The sequence below is a fragment of the Acanthopagrus latus genome, chromosome 7 (assembly GCF_904848185.1).
Source record: "Acanthopagrus latus isolate v.2019 chromosome 7, fAcaLat1.1, whole genome shotgun sequence".
Classification (NCBI taxonomy): Eukaryota; Metazoa; Chordata; class Actinopteri; order Spariformes; family Sparidae; genus Acanthopagrus; species Acanthopagrus latus.
In genome coordinates, this window is record NC_051045.1 from 27,423,315 (window position 1) to 27,441,398 (window position 18,084).

At 39.9% G+C, this 18,084-nt stretch overlaps 2 protein-coding genes across 2 annotated transcripts; one reads left to right on the forward strand and one right to left on the reverse strand.

Moving 5' to 3' along the window:
- Positions 1–4,307: 4,307 nt before the first annotated feature.
- LOC119023486 lies at positions 4,308–9,212 on the reverse strand. The gene is made up of 7 exons (XM_037105459.1): positions 9,060–9,212; positions 7,527–7,748; positions 6,543–6,694; positions 6,238–6,292; positions 5,812–6,038; positions 5,443–5,653; positions 4,308–5,278 (listed from the first exon to the last, which is right to left on the reverse strand). The coding sequence occupies exons 2-7, from the start codon at positions 7,741–7,743 to the stop codon at positions 5,157–5,159; spliced, it is 984 nt and encodes a 327-aa protein (XP_036961354.1). The 5' UTR covers positions 7,744–7,748; positions 9,060–9,212; the 3' UTR covers positions 4,308–5,156.
- On the forward strand, positions 9,212–18,001 carry LOC119023611. The gene is made up of 8 exons (XM_037105698.1): positions 9,212–9,556; positions 9,635–9,686; positions 10,108–10,170; positions 10,342–10,404; positions 10,585–10,647; positions 10,811–10,873; positions 11,161–11,332; positions 17,850–18,001. Exons 1-8 carry the CDS (start codon positions 9,459–9,461, stop codon positions 17,999–18,001), a joined length of 726 nt encoding a protein of 241 aa, XP_036961593.1. The 5' UTR covers positions 9,212–9,458.
- The last annotated feature ends 83 nt before the right edge of the window (positions 18,002–18,084 follow it).

Consider the following 18,084-nt stretch of genomic DNA (forward strand, 5'->3'; position numbering starts at 1 on the left):
AGTTAAATCACTCAATGCAAGTGAATCACTTTAAAAAAAAGAAAAAAAAAGAAACATACTTACTTTATTATGCACCTGGTTTGACATGCAGCTTGGTCTGCATCTCAGCTGGACATTCAGCTTCCTCCCTGACACTCCTACACTACATTAGCTAAGATTAACGTAGTTAATGTAGTGACAACAACCCAGCAGAAAAAAAACAAAACAAACAAACAAAAAACACAATAAAAAAATACAATTACATGATACAAAATAATAAAAAAATACATGATTCATTAAACATACATCCTTAAATTACTTAATTACATGACTACATAACTTACGTAAGCTTAGTTTATGTAATTCTTATGTGAGCTTAGCTATTACATTGCAGCTTACATTGTATCTTACACATGCCATTCTCATCTAAATAGATGAGAACAACATGAGTTAAGATTTTACAAACAATGTCAATAAATACATGATAAATATATTAAAAAATGTTTAAAGGCATTTACAAAATTATTAATTACAAAACATTTAACACACTGGCCTGGTCGTTCTCATCATCTCAAGAGATAATAAGAACCTGAAAAAAGTTGCTGACCCCATTCTAAAATAAACAAATACATACACACACACACACACACACACACACACACACACACACACACATTTACATTATGCGATTAAACTATTTCCAGCCAAGACATGCCACTGCAACAACATACATATGAAAAACAATTACATAAGACTAAACACACTAAAAGACTAAACAAGACTAAATCCTGAAATAAATGACATCAATCACTAGTGAGCACAGTGAGCAGATCGCAGAGTGCAAATGATTATCCAAGCAAGCCCCCTGGTACCTGCCTAACTCCAAACTAAACCTAACTATCTTCTGAGACGTGCCAGGCTCAAGGCTTCTTTAAAGCAAAACTTCAGTAAACCTCAGCCATATGACCAAGGCCCTGAAATGCTCGCCCCCACCAGAGAAATATGTCTCCACCCAGGATTGCCTCGAAAATAAAAAAGGCAAAATAACAAATAGTACACCGATGGAAGGACAGATTGCTCTGCCCAGCTGGCACACTCCCTAACTAACCAGGAAGATCAATCACAACCTGAAATCAGAAACACTCGGATGCTATACTCACCCAGAGAGGACCACAGCTCCAGGTACACTGTCAAAACGTGGCACAACAGGTCTTGGACTAACAGCTGGAGATAAGTCATTACTCAGTCAAAATACAATAAACTGGACTGTGGTAACTGTAATACGTTTGGAGAACACCTGATTGAAGACATTTATCAGGATGTGAAATATAAATGTGGTCAATCAATGTGTTCTTTTTCGGTTGTTGAATTTGCTACTAATTGAGTGTAACCTCTGGACTGAAATACATCTTTGATACTTTTTTTTTCCCCTTTGAAATGAGATCCTCATTAAAATCGCCACAAACAATGATGGGCTGGTGATTTAACATGTTTAACATGTAACAAGTTTTGGAGAAAGATTCCCAGTTGAAAACTTGGCAGTTTGTACACAGTCGCTATTAGCACTTTGACTGGAGCCTCAATTTTAAGGACAACAAATTCCAAATCAGTGACCTGTTGCATGTACCTGCGAGGCTCTGCTTGCACAGTGTCTCTACAGTACATTGCATCTCCACCTCCCTCTTTTTTGGCACACCTCCAATTGAATTTTCAGCTACAGAGGACCCTGACAAATGTGTCTCTGTAAGGCAAATCACATCTGCTTGTTGGAGCTTGTGATGTGACATGGCAGACCCTGCATGTTGTGGTGGACAATTGTCAAAACCTTTGGAGTTTGTTGTATAGATTTCAAAAACTTTAACAATGGTCTACAGCTCTGGAAAGATGCATGAGGCATACTTTCCAGGGCTGTCTTGATCTTGGGGTCAGCGTAAATTTTTTTCTCATCAAAGTCAAGGATGGTGAGACCTTGAAGCGAGGTTGTGCGGCTGAGCGCAACGTACGCCATACCAGGTTCAAAAACACGCTTCAGACACACAACCGCCGACGGCATGGTCATTCCTTGAACTTTGGGGGCCGTACAAGCAAGAGCTAATTTCACGGGGAACTGCCGGCGAACAACCCCTTTCTTGTTACTTAGGTTCTCCTCAGATCTTTCGATGTACACAGAGTCATCTGAGGGACCTAAGATTTTTTTGCAGTATCTCTGTCCTGCTGTAGGTTTGTCCAGCAGGAGTCCAATCATCTTCACGCCTTCCGGTTCTCTAATTACAATGTTAGAAATGGTTCCAAATGTATCGTTCACAAGGCCATCTTCCACATCTAAATTTCGGATCAACATAACGCGTACTCCTTGAGCAGCTATTATGTTGTCGGGCAAATCTCACTTGCGTCCTTTAATTTCCCCAGACACAAACGTCATGCAGCCAGTTCTGGGGTCTTTTCGAAAATCACGAGCTGCAGTGCCAATCGCATCCTTGTAGGAAGCAGTTACAATGTCGGCGTTGTGACGGTCTACTTCTTTGTTTGTGGCGTAGATGTGTAGACTCTGGGCTGGGCAATGCTGACTATCAGCCACTGCCTGTGTAAGCAAGAGCCTGTCTTCATCTAACAAAGAATCTTCCTTTTGCTTCACCCTGAGACGGTTCAAGAGTTCAGCAAAAGCTTGATCGTCTTTCTGTCGCATGATCTCTGTCAGGGTGACCATTTTGAAGTTATCCTTCCAGAGATCAAACTCAGTCTCCTCATACACACACAGTGGCTTGGCTTTACCAAGGGGCGGCAGTTGATAAAAGTCACCTACAGCAAGGACAGACATGCCTCCAAATGGCTTCCGATTACCCCAGATCTGCTGAAATCGCCAATGCACGTAGGCAAATAGCTCTTTAGAGACCATGGATATGGTCTCTAAAGAGCGTTCGCCAGTGTTGCTCTGACTTCGTCAAGTGCATTCCCAAGAACTTGATAAGGTCGCTTCAAGGACCTTGGTAATTTGAGAATGGAGTGCAACGTGTTTCCTGATATGTTAAATGCTGCTGTACTTGTGAATGCAGTCAGCAGCACTGTGGGTTGGGACATGTCTGCGTGGTCCCGAAATCTCAGGAGCTCACGCAGAATTCTCGTTGCCTTGTGGTGAATGCACTTAATCACATGCGATTTGCCACATCCAGCCCCTCCCGACAGGAAGTAATAAAATGGTTCTGGATTGTGGCCCCAGACTAGTTCAAATCACCACTGTCGAACACTGTAGAAAACAGAAGCCTGAGTTTCATTCAGACTTCGGTACATTTTCCTAACAAAGTCTGGACTCAACTCTGGAGCATCTATTCTAGGCATAGAGCTCCCCTTAACCTTCTTAGTGCCGAATTCTGGGACATCTTCACTGTGTTGCTCCTGATCACGAGGTTTCAGCCATGCACTCCAGCTGGTCAACTTCAACTTCGGTCGCAAAAGAGTTCCAGGCATTTATGAGAGAACAGCACACCTGAAGCTGTTCCCATATGGAAAAGAAATAGTAAAAACTTATGAGAATTCCCATAGCCTCTAATAGTAAATGTTTATGTTTTATATGTATTGTATGTCTTATAAGACTTATATGTCTCATACTATGATTTACTCATGAAAGTGGCCACTTTTGCATTTTTCTCATACAACATAATTATAAGAATTATATATGAATCAAGTAAACATTACATATATTGTTTATAAGGAATGCGCATGGCAAATTATGCTTTCCATATATGTGCAATATAATGTTTGTACTTTTTAATTACATGTCTCAGTTATAAAGACATGTGCTTTTTTATATAAAACTATTATATTATATATATGATTTTTGTGTGTAAAGTGCATTTAATTTAAAGGTAAACTATGCTTTCTTTATATGTTTTTCATAAGACTGTTGTATGTCAGTCCATTAAAATTACCGTATCAGTATAAAAACATATACTTTTTATATATGAATATATACAGTCATATATAGGTTTTTTGTATGTTAATGTTGTGTAAACTATGCTTGTTTATGTTTTTTTTTACAAGATTCTTATATGTCTGGCAATGCAAATTACCATTACAGTATAACAAATATATGCTTTTTATGTATTAATTTATGACATTTCATACAAGTTTATATAATCAAAAACATATGAATCACATATTAAAATGACATAATGTCATTTGTTCCCATACTGATACTGTCTTAGATCAAACAAGTTTAAAAGTGGCAAGACATGGTTTGCCTGGTCATCACACAGATCAACTAATTTCACCATATAGCGATATAAATGCAGTCTGTATAGATATGTTACATTGAAAACATGGCTGCAAACTTTCAAGTCAGTGGTCTTTATTAACAGTGGAACATTGCTGGGATTACAGTGCCGACAGCAGTAAACTCTAATCTTAGAAAAGATCGTGTTTTCAAAGATATCCTTTGAATGAACTAGTAGCAAGATGGGAATATGAATCACAATTTGTTTAGATATTTTCAAACACGTGTCATGCCTGCATAAAGACATGAAGAGCACATGCTTATTCTACTCCCTCTCTAATATGGGAACAGTGTCACCATTAACTAATTGTTGTTATTACAAACAGGTGTACACATCTAACTGATTTGCCTCTTCACATTCAAAGAAAGGAGAAACAGGGCTTAAAGGGAAATTTTGCAGATTTTCAATTTTACTTCTATCTATCCGAGTTAGCAATATAATGTGAAAAACATCTGTAATTGTTGAGGATGTTCTCTGTGTCTCTGGTGCGCAGCTGCAAAATCTGTTGTTCCGCCGCCAGTGACGTCAAATGACGGTGCTGGCTGTCATTCAGAGCTGCGCCCCAGAGACAGAGAACATCTGCAACAACCACGGGCGTTTTTCACACTCAACCCTAACTTGAATAGAGGTAAGTTTGAACATTGGCAAAAATCTCTGAGCAAATGCTAGTACTGCCTACTGTTTGCTTCATGCTTCATTCATGTAATGTACCAGCACATCTACAGTATGGATTACAAGTACGGCGATTTTTTTTCCTGCACACTGCATATCTCACAATAAACAAGCACTAAGTAGTGCGTAGTATGGTGCCATACATGCTTCCAGCAGACAGTAGTCATTACCAGTATTTGCTAGGCCAAGGCCTATGTGATACACTTGTGTAACTCTTACAGCAAACAAAACAGTTTAATGGAGAGCTGTGGACACAGCAACATTTTTACTTTTTGACCGGAGCTCGGTAATCTTGGCGTTGATCGTGCTTCCAATGCTGGAGAGCTGGGTCCCTGGCCACCTCTCAAGAGTTGCACCTACATATCAACAAAAACAAACAAACAAAAAACAAGAATGTAAAACCTTAGTACAGTGGGCTAAAATCAGGAAACACACAAAAGCAGACTATTGGGGAAACACCTATTGAATCTGAGGTGTGACAAAATGACAAATAAATGACCATTAAAAGCTGAAAACGTACTGTAAATGGCATCCAATTTATTTTTGTCCAGTGGTAGACGAGCATCTCCTCTGCCTCGTTTGTTCCCCCGAAGATTGCTCACCAGCAGTACTTCTACCGGGAAGACTGCGGTGAGCAGATGTCTTACAAATACTGAGGCCGAATTTGCATTGAGGGCATAGGCCCATGCCAGTCTCTCAACCATGACTCCGGTCCCAGGATGGATCTCAACCTGTTTAGACAAGGACACAACGTAAGCATTTAAAGTTAGAAAATGTATGATTTGTTCAGCCCAACAGATTTTAGACATAAAAGCACATTAGATCTGCCATAATCATTAAAAGGTCTATTTTATGTGCTATATTTATTTATACTTTATAAAACAATTACCTTAGAAGACTGGGAGACAGTCAGTGATGGAGTGACAGATGCAGACTTGGAACTGGACAGCGTAGATCTGGGCATGGACAGCAGTGAAGTGGCAGATGGAGAACTGGACCCGGACTGCGGAGAACCTGGGAGGGCCAGCGGTGTTGTGTTAAGCTCCAACCTGGATCTCTCAGGAGATGCAACCGAATCAATTATATTCCTCATGCTCTGTAGGAGTCCTGGCACATCTAGACATAGTATATCAAAAACAAAAAATTAGTTAAGTGTAGTAGTTGTCTAATGGGTCAATTATTGATATAATGATAGCTAGAAGAACCATCTCCTTCAATTTAGCATTCTCTGCTTTTAGGTCCTTGATCTCCTGCTTTAATTCAACTACAGTCTTCCTCGGATTGTTATGATTATCTGGAGAAGGCTGTGATTGACCGTATTGCTTAAGAAACTCGTCTGCGGGGTCTGTCCTTGTGGGAACCTTTGACCTCTGGGTGTCAAGAGAAAAAAAAAAGAATCATCAGATAGAAAACCAAAAGACAAAACCTGGTTGTTGCTGGAGTTGAGCAGCCATACTGTACAACAGAATCAACATCAAGAATCAGTAATCTTTACAGATTTTCTTTTCTAGCTAGATGTAATGCCTATTACAAGGTAGTGCCAACCCCTTACACATTCTTTTTACATTACTACTGGGAAATATGGTCAATACACAGGAGCTAAAAGTAAATTCACATCACCTTAACTTGCAATGACTGAGTCTCAGTATCGGTTGAGCCATCTGAATCATCCCCATATTTTTGGGAGGCCACTGACACCCTCTTTGTCAGCTCTGCAGGTTCGTCTTCCTTCAGCAGTGAGTTAAGTTTACAAGTTGTCTCAAAACGAGTAGCTAAAGAACGAAAGAAAAAGACATACACCAGAGTTATACTCAAATGGCAGATCACTTTTTCGTAACACTAAGACTGAAAATATACTTCAAGCTGGTGATGTGTGCTCCTATGTGCATTTCATTTGAAGGGGTTATGCATTAGGCAAACATGACATCTGACATAAACATACGTAACCATTCAAAAAGGTTTGCTCCATCTGGTGTCAACTGTCAAAGTATTATTATGTCACCTTCAATGTCAAATTGACAGAGGCTAAGTCAAGTGACATGGTTGTCAGTTGACATACTTATATGTTAGGACACTTTCAGCAAACACAACACAGTACTTGTGTTTGTCTAGAGTACAATGGGTATAACTAAGGAATCAAGCATGTATTAGTTGTGCTTATGCATTAACTTTTAGTCAAGTTAACTTGTAGATGATTGCATGTTTCAGAAACAAGGTTTCACTGCCAACTAACAACTTTCTTGCATTTGTAGTTCAGTATACACGATGAAATGGTGACAAAACTGTTACAACAAAAGTATGAGCTCTGTTTAACCAAATTACATTTTAAAACATGGGTTGACTTCTATGAATGTTTGAAGTTTGTACTTTAACAGTTTTATTGCTGTGGACACATTCCACCAATAACATTCCCAATTATTTTATCATTTATACAACACAACAAATGCGAGAATGTCTTCTGTCAACTGGCAATGAAAGGTAACACATGAGCTAAAACAGGCTGAATCTCGCCCTATTCATGTTTGAACAACTAACAAATTCTTTTGAAATGCTGTAAATTCAAGAGGACAATCTGCAATTAAAGCCATAGTAACTCTATCTTACCACTAACAAAGATGATGGTGCCTCTGTAGTGAGGCCACCCTCCTCGTTGTTTCTTCCCATGGCGCCATTCAATGACAGCTGAATAGTTGGAAATGGGATTTCCATCGTGGTCCATCTTGGAATCATCATACCCCCTTATGGCATCAGTTTTTATCTCGCTGAGCTTCCCAAAATCCTCCCCTTCACTCCACTGCACCACGGCAAACTTCCTCTCCATGTGTCCTTAGACAGAAAATATGAATAACCTAAACATCCTTTTTTGGACAAAAAACACTTCAGGTATCTGCAGGGTTAGGCTAGTTAGATTTACGTTTTTTTGATGCCACTCAGAATTAAATTTAAGACAAATGTCATATATATTGTTATATACAATTCTGTTATCTAAATTGATAACACCAAGCACATATTAACCATAATTTCTTCCTTAATTTGATCTGAAATGTTTGAAGGAATATAATTGAAAATTGCATTTTTGGTTTTAAACCACACTTTACATTACCACGCAGTTAAATATGACATAAATCTTAATTCCACATAGGTGAGCACATATTGTGATGTACAGTATATCGATATTGAAAAGTCCTGATGATTATTGTGATTTTTACTTCTTTCATATAGCCTAGCCCTATCTGAAAGGAGCCTCTACAGCCTACAACCAACCAGAGAGGGTCAAGTGGGTCTGGTGTTTGCTATAACAGACAATAGAGAGATGCAGGAAACACATCACTGGTTACAAGATGTTCTTGATTATGGTTACTTTGGCCAAAGGCTGTGCAAACAGATATAGCACATATATAATATAAATAATTATTTTATTTACTGATGTAAAGGGATAAGTTACATTTTAAGTTTAGGATCAAAAACAAATATTCTGTTATATTGCAGCAAATAGAATATTATATATTTTGTGCTTAAAACGATAAGCCTACCCTTTGTAATCTATTCATTCCCCATGATTCTGTCTTGTAAACTGATAATTCCATTGGAAAAATCAATCTAGTTAACAGCTGTTCAGTCCGGATCACCAGCCACCTTAACATTACCCTTGTTTATAAGCAAACACAGGCGGCTATGCTGTATATACATCTCACGATGCTCTAGTGAGAAAATGTAACTTGCATGCAGACTATGTGACTCACCTGTATCTAGATGAGAGACCCCCTACCAGTTGCTCTAATTTGTTTCTCATTAGATCTGCACTGATCTAAGAAATTATCATTTTCGCTCTCCAATAATCCCTGTAATGTTAGCCTAACGTTAATTACTAGGCTACATGAGTTAAAGTAACTTTATCTATTCCTGCAAACATAAATCCTATTAGAGCTAATTTATATTAACATTATGTTACCTTCTAAAATGCGCCACTTTGGGTAATGTTAACGGTTAAGGTTAACGTTAGCTAAGTGACTGTTAAGTTAGCTAGCTAAATGAACGCTGAAAATGAATTAACTTTAGCCAGACAGAAGATCAACTGTTACATGAATAAGTCAAATTTAAGCTAAAACATTTAAACACATACGTTAATTCACATACCTCTAAATTCACCCAGTTGTGTAGAAGCAAAATCTGGCCACACCGTCAAGTACCGCCGTTCGTCTTCATTCAAAGAAGTACCGTTGGTTTGTGAGGTCTCGCGAGATATCGCACAGTGTCCCTTCCCGGGCACCGTACAATCCCTCCACTGAATGTAAAATTACCGATAGTTTGCTTGCTTTTGTGAGATCTCGCGAGATCTCGCACAGTGACCCTTCCCGGGCATCGCACAATCCCTCCACTGAATGTAAAGATACCGGTCGCTTGCTAGCGGTAAAATTGGTTACAGCATGTTTAAGTTACAGCGTGGATGCCGAGGACATTGACGTGAGATAGCGTTGCTTCCCCAGTCTAGTTGACTAACGTTAGCTGCGTTACAAGACAGTAACGGTAATAGCTATGTCGAAAAGAAAACACAACGTTACTCCCAACACTGAAGAAACAGATTGGTTGAGAGAAAATGTTCCAAGACGTACTTTGACAAGATGGAAAAAAAGGTTTGTGCTACGTTTATTTCTTAATGCTGGTGTAATTAATATAGTAACAGTTAACGTTACTGTCGACTGTTTCCTCAGGAAAATCAACAAAACTTTGAGTGACATTGAAAAACACACTGCTCAACGACATGTAAGTGCAGCCCGGTTCTTGTCCTCTCTGTTTAGGAGCTTAAGGTATACATTTCAATAGTTATGTAACGTTATAAGATACTATTTTACTTATAGCCTGCCATACACAATATCATTCAAGCCCTGACATGTGTGGACATACTGCAACAGTTGTGAATCTGAAAGGATAACGTTAGCTTCACCAAAATGTGCACAGCTGGCACAGGTGTTTTTCATGTTGTTTATTCATAACGTACCTGGTGTTTAAAGACCTTAAGGCTGATGTAACATCATGTTGAAACGATAGGTAACGTTACAGCATTTACAGCAACTCCTGTTAGTCAGCTCTATTCACCTCGTGAAGTGAATTCAGTTCAATTCAAAAGGCTTTACTGGCATGAACATTTCAACAACAATGAATAATGGACTTGTGTTACTTTTAGGAAATTGATGAAGATGCCAGCCAAAGCAAAGAGCAGAGAGCAGAACCGTTCACATTAACACAGGTGAGACAAAACTACAGTATTATACAATCTTCTCTCTCTGTCCCTCTCTCGCACACACACACTCTCTTAAACTACTACTCTTAAACTACTATCTCTGTCTCCTCCCATACCCCATCTCTCTCCCTCTTTATCTTATATTTTTGATGAATAATGGACTTGTATTACTTTTAGGAAATTGATGAAGATGCCAGCCAAAGCAAAGAGCAGAGAGCAGAACCGTTCACATTAACACAGGTGAGACAAAACTACAGTATTATACAATCTTCTCTCCTGTCCCTCTCTCTCTCTCATACACACACACACACTCTCTTAAACTACTACTCTTAAACTACTATCTCTGTCTCCTCCCATACCCCATCTCTCTCCCTCTTTATCTTATATTTTCTATGAATAATGAACTTGTGTTCCTTTTAGGAAGTTGATGATGATGCCAGCCAAAGAGAAGAGCATAGAGCAGAACCGTTCACATTAACACAGGTGAGACAAAACTACAGTATTTTACAATCTTCTCTCTCTCTCTCTCTCACACACATACACACACTCCTAAACTACAGCTACTATCTCTGTCTCTGCCCCCACCCCATCTCTCTCCCTCTTTATCTTGTGTTTTTGGTGAATAGTGGTCTTGTGTTCTTCTCAGGAAAGTGATGAAGATGCCAGCCAAAGAGAAGAGCAGAGAGCAGAACCTTTCACCTTGCCACAGGTGAGACAAAACTACGGTGCACACATTTATAAAGTTTATTACATAATTTGGTATGACATTTAATTATCACAAGACAACCAGTGCAATGACAACATTCACACATTCATTTCCGCAGTTCATGTAAGTGTACAGACACTTTCTGTCCTTCCTCTGTTTTGATTCTTTGTGTGTTGTGAATTCCATTTAATTGTGCTGTGCTGTACACCAAAACAAGGTTATGTAGTGGAAAAATAAAAACACAGAACCTGATAAGTTTTAATACAACGCTTCTTTTTCTGTAATTTTAGGACAATGTACCCCAAGCAATAGATGATGTCCACACCCATGGACTAACGGAAGAGCAAAGTTGCATCTCGATTCTCTCCTTTGCATTGAGACACAACACTACAGCTGTATTGATGGAAGACCTGCTGAAACTTTTAAAGTTACATTCTGCTGGGACAAGTGCAGTTCCAGCAAGCAAGTATTTTTTGGAGAAACCATTAGCTGGTATTGTAGATCAATTTGAACAACATCATTACTGCAGCGTATGTACTAAGTACCTTGGCACTTCACAGTCACAAGAAGAAACACTTACATGCGTGTCATGTTCCTCATCCATAACAGTAAAAGCCAGTTTACAGGAAGGACATTTCTTTATCAGTATTCCATTAAAGGACCAACTGAAAGATATTCTTGAGAATCAGGGTATGCATGATCTCTGTTTTCCTGCTGATGACAGTAGTAGACAAGTAGTAAATGATATATGTGATGGCACCTTATATCAGGCCTTGCAGTCAAACAGTGAAGAGGATTTCCTGTCCCTTACATTTAATTGTGATGGTGTACCAGTCTTTCAGTCCTCTAAATTTAGTATTTGGCCAATACTGTGCTGTGTTAATGAGATACCCCCTGAGAGTAGAGATAAGCATGTACTTTTATGTGCTTTGTGGTTCGGTTCCAAAAAGCCAGACATGACCTGTTTCTTCAAACCATTTGTGGAGGAATGTGCCAATCTTTCACAAACTGGTTTTAAGTGGCATCATCCTATTGATCAGTCATGGAGACACGTGAAGGTGCATCCATTGTGCTGTGTGTGTGATGCAGTAGCAAGGCCTTTACTACAGAATTTTAAGCAATTTAATGGTGAATATGGCTGTGGAGTCTGCCTTCACCCTGGGGTGCAAACGAGGAAAGGACAAGGAAACTCAAGGGTTTACACATGTTCAGATGAAAAACCAAGTGACAGAAATCACAAAACCACAGTAGAAATAGGACAAATTGCTGAAAAAGAAGGGAAGACTATATTGGGCATAAAGGGCCCATCTGCCATTGTAGATTTAGCAAAGTTTGATCTAATCAATGGGATGGTCCCTGACTATATGCACTGTGTGTTGCTTGGCGTGTGTAGACAAATGGCGACTTTATGGATCGATTCTAAGAGCTATTCTGAGCCATGGTACATTGGCACACAAACAGCAATCATGGACAGACACCTCTTGTCTATAAAGCCACCAGGTATTGTTGCTCGAGTTCCAAGATCTCTCACTGAACGCAAGTTCTGGAAAGCCCATGAGTGGCAACACTGGCTTCTGTATTATAGCTTGCCAGTTCTGAAAGGCATACTTCCACAGAAGTATCACTCTCATTGGGCGTTACTGATAGAGGGCGTAAGCATTCTGTTGGGATGTGAATTAAGTACAGAGCAGATAAATCACGCCCATGATGCATTAGTATACTTTGTTGGAGGTGTGCAAGCGCTGTATGGGGAAGGGCACATGACATTCAATGTTCATTCACTTCTGCATTTAAGCCAGAGTGTTGTGCATTGGGGTCCATTGTGGGCCCACTCAGCCTTTATGTTTGAAGCTTTCAATGGATACCTCCTGAAACAAGTAAAAAGTAGTCAAGCTGTACCACAACAAATATGCAAACGAGTAATGTTGTCCCGGGCTTTTCCCCGTTTAGCAAAACAGTTCCTAACAAATGCACCAGCAGAAGTTAAAGATTTCTGTAATGAAATGAGAACCGAAAAGCATCATGTCAAGAAGTTTGCAAAGTTTGCTGAGGTGACTGCCCTTGGTCCACCAAATGTAAGATTAATATCTGTTGGTGATCAAGCTGCTCTCCACACAGTGAAACAGGTTCCCACAAACTATGTGGTGAATTACTACAAGAGAATTGCTGTAAATGGAGAAGTTGTACATGGACATACCTACAGCAAAACAAAACAAAGAAACAACTCTATTGTACTTTTGAAGGATGGGAGTATTTTTAGAGTCTCCCACTTTGTTGACATGGGTGATCAGTGTTTATACGCCATAGGGAACTATGGTAAATGCACAGTGCAGAAGTTAGCCAGAGGTTCTCTTATCAAAACTCCACTGAGCTATATGTCAACGGTGCACTTTCCCACAGGCTTTCACAAAGCCATAAACACTACTCAGGTAGTTGGACCATGTATGTATATTCAGTGTCCACAGTCCAGCTCGATTGTATGTCGGCTGCTGAAGACATATTACTGTAAATGAATGATTGTGAACTAAATGTGAAGATGGTCACCTATTAATTTAAGGTCGCTGAGCTGGAAAGTAACTAATTGCTATTACTGTTATTGTAATTGAATGTGCTGTGTTGTACTGTGACTGAACTGTAAGTTCTTTAACTTTAAGGTGAGAAACACAAATCTATTACCAATGTAACTATGATGAAATGGCACATATCAGGATGACAAATACATTTGTTCTTCTTTGATACCTTTGCAATGCATGTCATCAACTTGTATGTATTTCAATTAACATCCAAAAGGACACAAGAGCAAAACAACTTAAAGTTGCATCTTAATCAACTTGGGTCAGTTGGGTCATGTAAAAAAAAAAAAAAAAAAAAATCAATTGCCACTTTTCTGAATTTTAAGTGAATATGCAACTTGTGTAATGTCATATGCTAATTTTGTGAAAAATTAAAATCTTTCTACAGCAAGAAAGGAGGGAGTGGGTCTTTTTTAATCTCATTTTTATTTTGCTTGATATTGAATACACAATGTTGAATATTTGCTGCATACAGAACTTGAAAAATGAGTTTTGCCTATTTTGTTATATATCATTTATTATAAAATTAAAAATAACAACAAATATTCCCCATGTGATCATTTTAGAAAAAATAATAATTTGAGAGAGAAGAAAGTGAACTAAAAACCTGGGTTTCGGAAGTGTTATAAAATGTTAAAAAAAAAATAAAAAATACCCAAAACTCATTTGGTCATCTAATGTAATTTTCATTGTAATTTTATTAGAATTTGTTATTTTTTTTATTTGTATGTTTCATGTATGTGGCATCTTACATATATCTTGTAAAGTTTTAATACAACACTTGCAAGATTTCAGTTTCACTAATGATTGCCCAACTCATATAAGTTTGATATTACACATATCTACTAAGGATATTGTTTGTGGATTTACTGTCATATATAGTACTTATAGGTTCCCAAATTATATAAGTTTGATTTTACACAAATTTACTAAGGATCTTGTTCTTGGTTTGACTGTCATATATATTACTTACAAGTTTCAGACAAAACACATAAAAACTTAGCAAAATGTATCTATATCTTTTCCATATGGGTTGAATCGCAGCTTCCATGTTTTTTCCTTGGCCCTCATAACGTTTTATGTTGTGCCCCACTATTTCCTCTACTTTCATGCCCCACTTCTTACTACACTTATAAAACTCTTCATAAGTGGGGTACGCTTTATCTCTCAGATCGGCATCGGATCGATGTGGGAGATAAAGTTTCAGCAATCTTCTATAAAACTTCTCTGGAGTTTTTTCCTCAGAGAAGTGAGTAAATATAATGATTGCTGGTTTTCCTACGGTTCTCTTTTGAATAAATCCTTGATCATTCAACAATGGAATGGCATTTGGGCTTTCTGTTTGCCAGCCGTAGACTACCCTGTAGTCTAAAGCGAACTCGGCCAGGCACATACGTTCAAACTCGAGTGAGAGATCTGTTGACGTATTTTTCAGGCAACGCCGACATCCATACATCCACTGATCAGGGTTCCATTCTTTCCAGTGTACTCATTGGGTGACTCATTTTCAGACCTTCCTCGTTGGTCTGAATAAACACCACGGATCGGGAGCACTTCTTAAGGCGTAAGCTGCAGGTACGGGCAACAGCCTCTTGAGCGCTGACCTCTCTGTGTTTAGAGTAGGCCTGCATAATTTGTTTCATTTTGTCGCGCTTGTTAACATCAGATGTCTTAACATCTTTGATGGCGCTCTTAAGGAATTCCGTCATCTCGTGCTCCGGTTTTGCTACATATGACATCATGTACATGATCCAGCTGCAGTCGTCTATGACGTACTGGATGTCCATGTTTGCGTTCCATGCTCTAAGCAAATAAGGATTGTAGGCATTAACCCAACAATCATTTGGATGGCGCCTCAGCATCACGGCATGGGTGTTTGCCAGGCGCTGCGTGGCAGCAAAGTATTGCTCGTAAGTTAAGTTGCACTGGCAAAGCAAGTCTGTCAAACTGCTGAACGAAGCGCCTGGATCCACAAGCAGATCTCTAACTGGTTGGAACGTTTGTTTAGCTAATTTTTGCATTTCTGCGAGGGCCCTTTTCTGCTCCTCTATTTGCGCTTCGAAGTCTGCATCATCTTGATCCTCTTTTGGTGGCAATTAATAGTGGGGGGCCTGGTGATGAATGTTTTATCCATCGGTAGTTTTGGAAAGCCGAACCTGCAGGCTACATTTCCATTCTTACAGGACTTTGAATGTTTCCTGCTGTGCAACCTCTGACACTATTTTGTGGAGTTCCGGATCTGTGTCAGGGTCGGGCATTTTGCAACTAATGTATCTATCTATAAATTCCATGACGTGTCTATCGGGGTCCTCTTCAAATTTAGGTGAATCTTTTATCCAAATAAGCATGTGGATGTGTGGCCTTCCCCTGGCTTGGAACTCAACTCGATAAAAATAATCTTCTACTTCACCAGTCGGTTGTGAAGGAGAGAGGATGAGGTTCGTCATGAGAGCCTCTACTCTCTTTTCAAACATGCACATTACTGTGATGGGGTTACTGCTCAGAATGTCACATTTTGTTTTCCAATCTAAATCTGAAAACAGCCCTTGTTCACATTGCTGAGCTTTGATGGCCTCTGTGAACTCAGGCCATCTCATCTCAGCAGCGGAGAATGTGGCAAAAGATCTTGGTTTTCCAATTTGACGAACCATGGCGTGCACATCTTTAAGCATTTTATTCCAATAGGCTGGAGTGACTCTAAGAGGCTGCATAAACCTGGTTGCATCTTGGCTCATAATGAGCCGTTCTACCTCATCCTTGTCCTGGAGAATGACATTGTTAATCCTACAGCCGTCTTTGGTTTTCGACTTTCCTTTGCGCATTTGTATAGACATACTATTTGTCGCGAGGTGAGTCTCTGTAACAAACTGAGCAAAGAAAAGATAACTCTGGTCACTTGCAAAATGCGTATCTGCAGCAAAGAGCCTAGAATTAAAGTACAGGCTCGGGGACAGGGAGACGGTTCTAGCTTCATATAACGTGTTCTCTTCTGTCGGAAATTGTACAGGAAAAGCCATGGCCTCTAACTTGGGTGTGGTGAAAAAAACAACCGGTTTGTTGCCTTGCGCGGGTGCAACACTAAATACTCCGTCGCCATATGAAAGGATTCCCTGTGCAATGTCAGGGGGGCTGCATGCAAGTGTCCAGGGAGAGGCCTGGTCTCAGCTCCTACTGTTCTTCCTCATCTGCCTCTACCTGTCCCGGTGCGTTTTGGCTTTTAAAAATTTCCTCTAAATCGACGTTCCTATCCTCTTCTGGTATGCTAGGCTCCTCTTCTTGTCCGGGCTCCTCTTCCTGTCTGGGTTCCTCTTCTTTGATGGGCTCCTCTTCCTCTCTCCTCCAATTTCGCAAGGCCAGCTAGCACATTCTTCATATTAACGTTGTAAAAGTGCTGGTAACCTTTGTATTTGATGTGCCTTTTCAATTTCACTTGAAGCAGCTGCGCTTCTAGTCTGGGCCTTGGGAGACTGTTGACGGTCGCTTCCACCTCTGATGGAACGCACACAACAGCTCCGTGGACTGCTCTCTGTTGGCCTTTTGGCAGAGCAACAATTTTTGCAAATGGCAAGAGTTTTGCAATCAGCTGCCTCTCAAATTAAGTGCAGCCAATTCTGGGGGGATGGGCGCCAACTCCAAATTATTTACGACTGATTAGGAAACATGGTTCTGTTACAAATGGTACAAATGTATGTGGGTCCATGTCTAATGGACTCACGAAAGGCAGCTATGGCTGCTTCCATCACCGGATCAATCAGGGGCTGGGGGCGGTGGGGCACAATTTGTTTGTATTTTCTCCTGATTCTAGGTGCTCGCTGCATCTTGTAAAATATGCTAAAGGCAGCATTTGTGGCCAATTTGGTTCCTCTCCGCTGGTTACAATGTTGATTAGAATGACGTCTAAATTCTGGATCATTGTGATATCTAAGATTGAAATCTTGCCTTTTCTTTTGGCTATAGCTTTCATCCGTGTTGTATCTCTGAGACATGACAAATTTTTGTCTGCTCCGGAACGTGGCATCTTCCTTGTATCTATCTCTAAAGTGTTTCTTTTGTCTGGGCGGAACGTGGCATCTTCCTTGTATTTCTTTGTGATGCAAGTCTTCCGTTGTCTCCTGAAAGTAGCATTCTCCCTGAATCTTTTGACGAGTTCTTCCTTCTTCTTATCTTGAACATTTTCATAGTAATATTTGAAGGACAGTAATCGCTGATTCTGATGGAGACTGTCTTCGGCATATCTTCTTTGTGCTTAGAGTTTTTTTTCTTCTAAATTCTAGACAGCTGCTGTACCTTTTTCCTTTTTTCTTCACCAGACAGTAATGCGTGTTGGTTTTTGCTGGCTTGACGCATTGCTCTTCGCCGCTGTTGCTTTGGCAACTTTGTGAAACGTTTTGCTGCTGGTGGTGCAGGAGCTGCCTTGAAGAAGCGCTCTGCTGCTGGTGGTGTAGGAACCGCCTTGAGGACGGGCTCTGCTGCTGGTGGTGAAGGAGCCGCATTGAGGACGCGCTCTGCTGCTGGTGGGAGAGCTGTCCTGGATACACTGTGTGCCAGAGATGCCTGAGGGCATTCTCTTGAACCAATGGCTTCGAATGACACCGGCACAAACTCATTAATGGCAGAAGGGCCGCGATTTGCAAAGAGTTT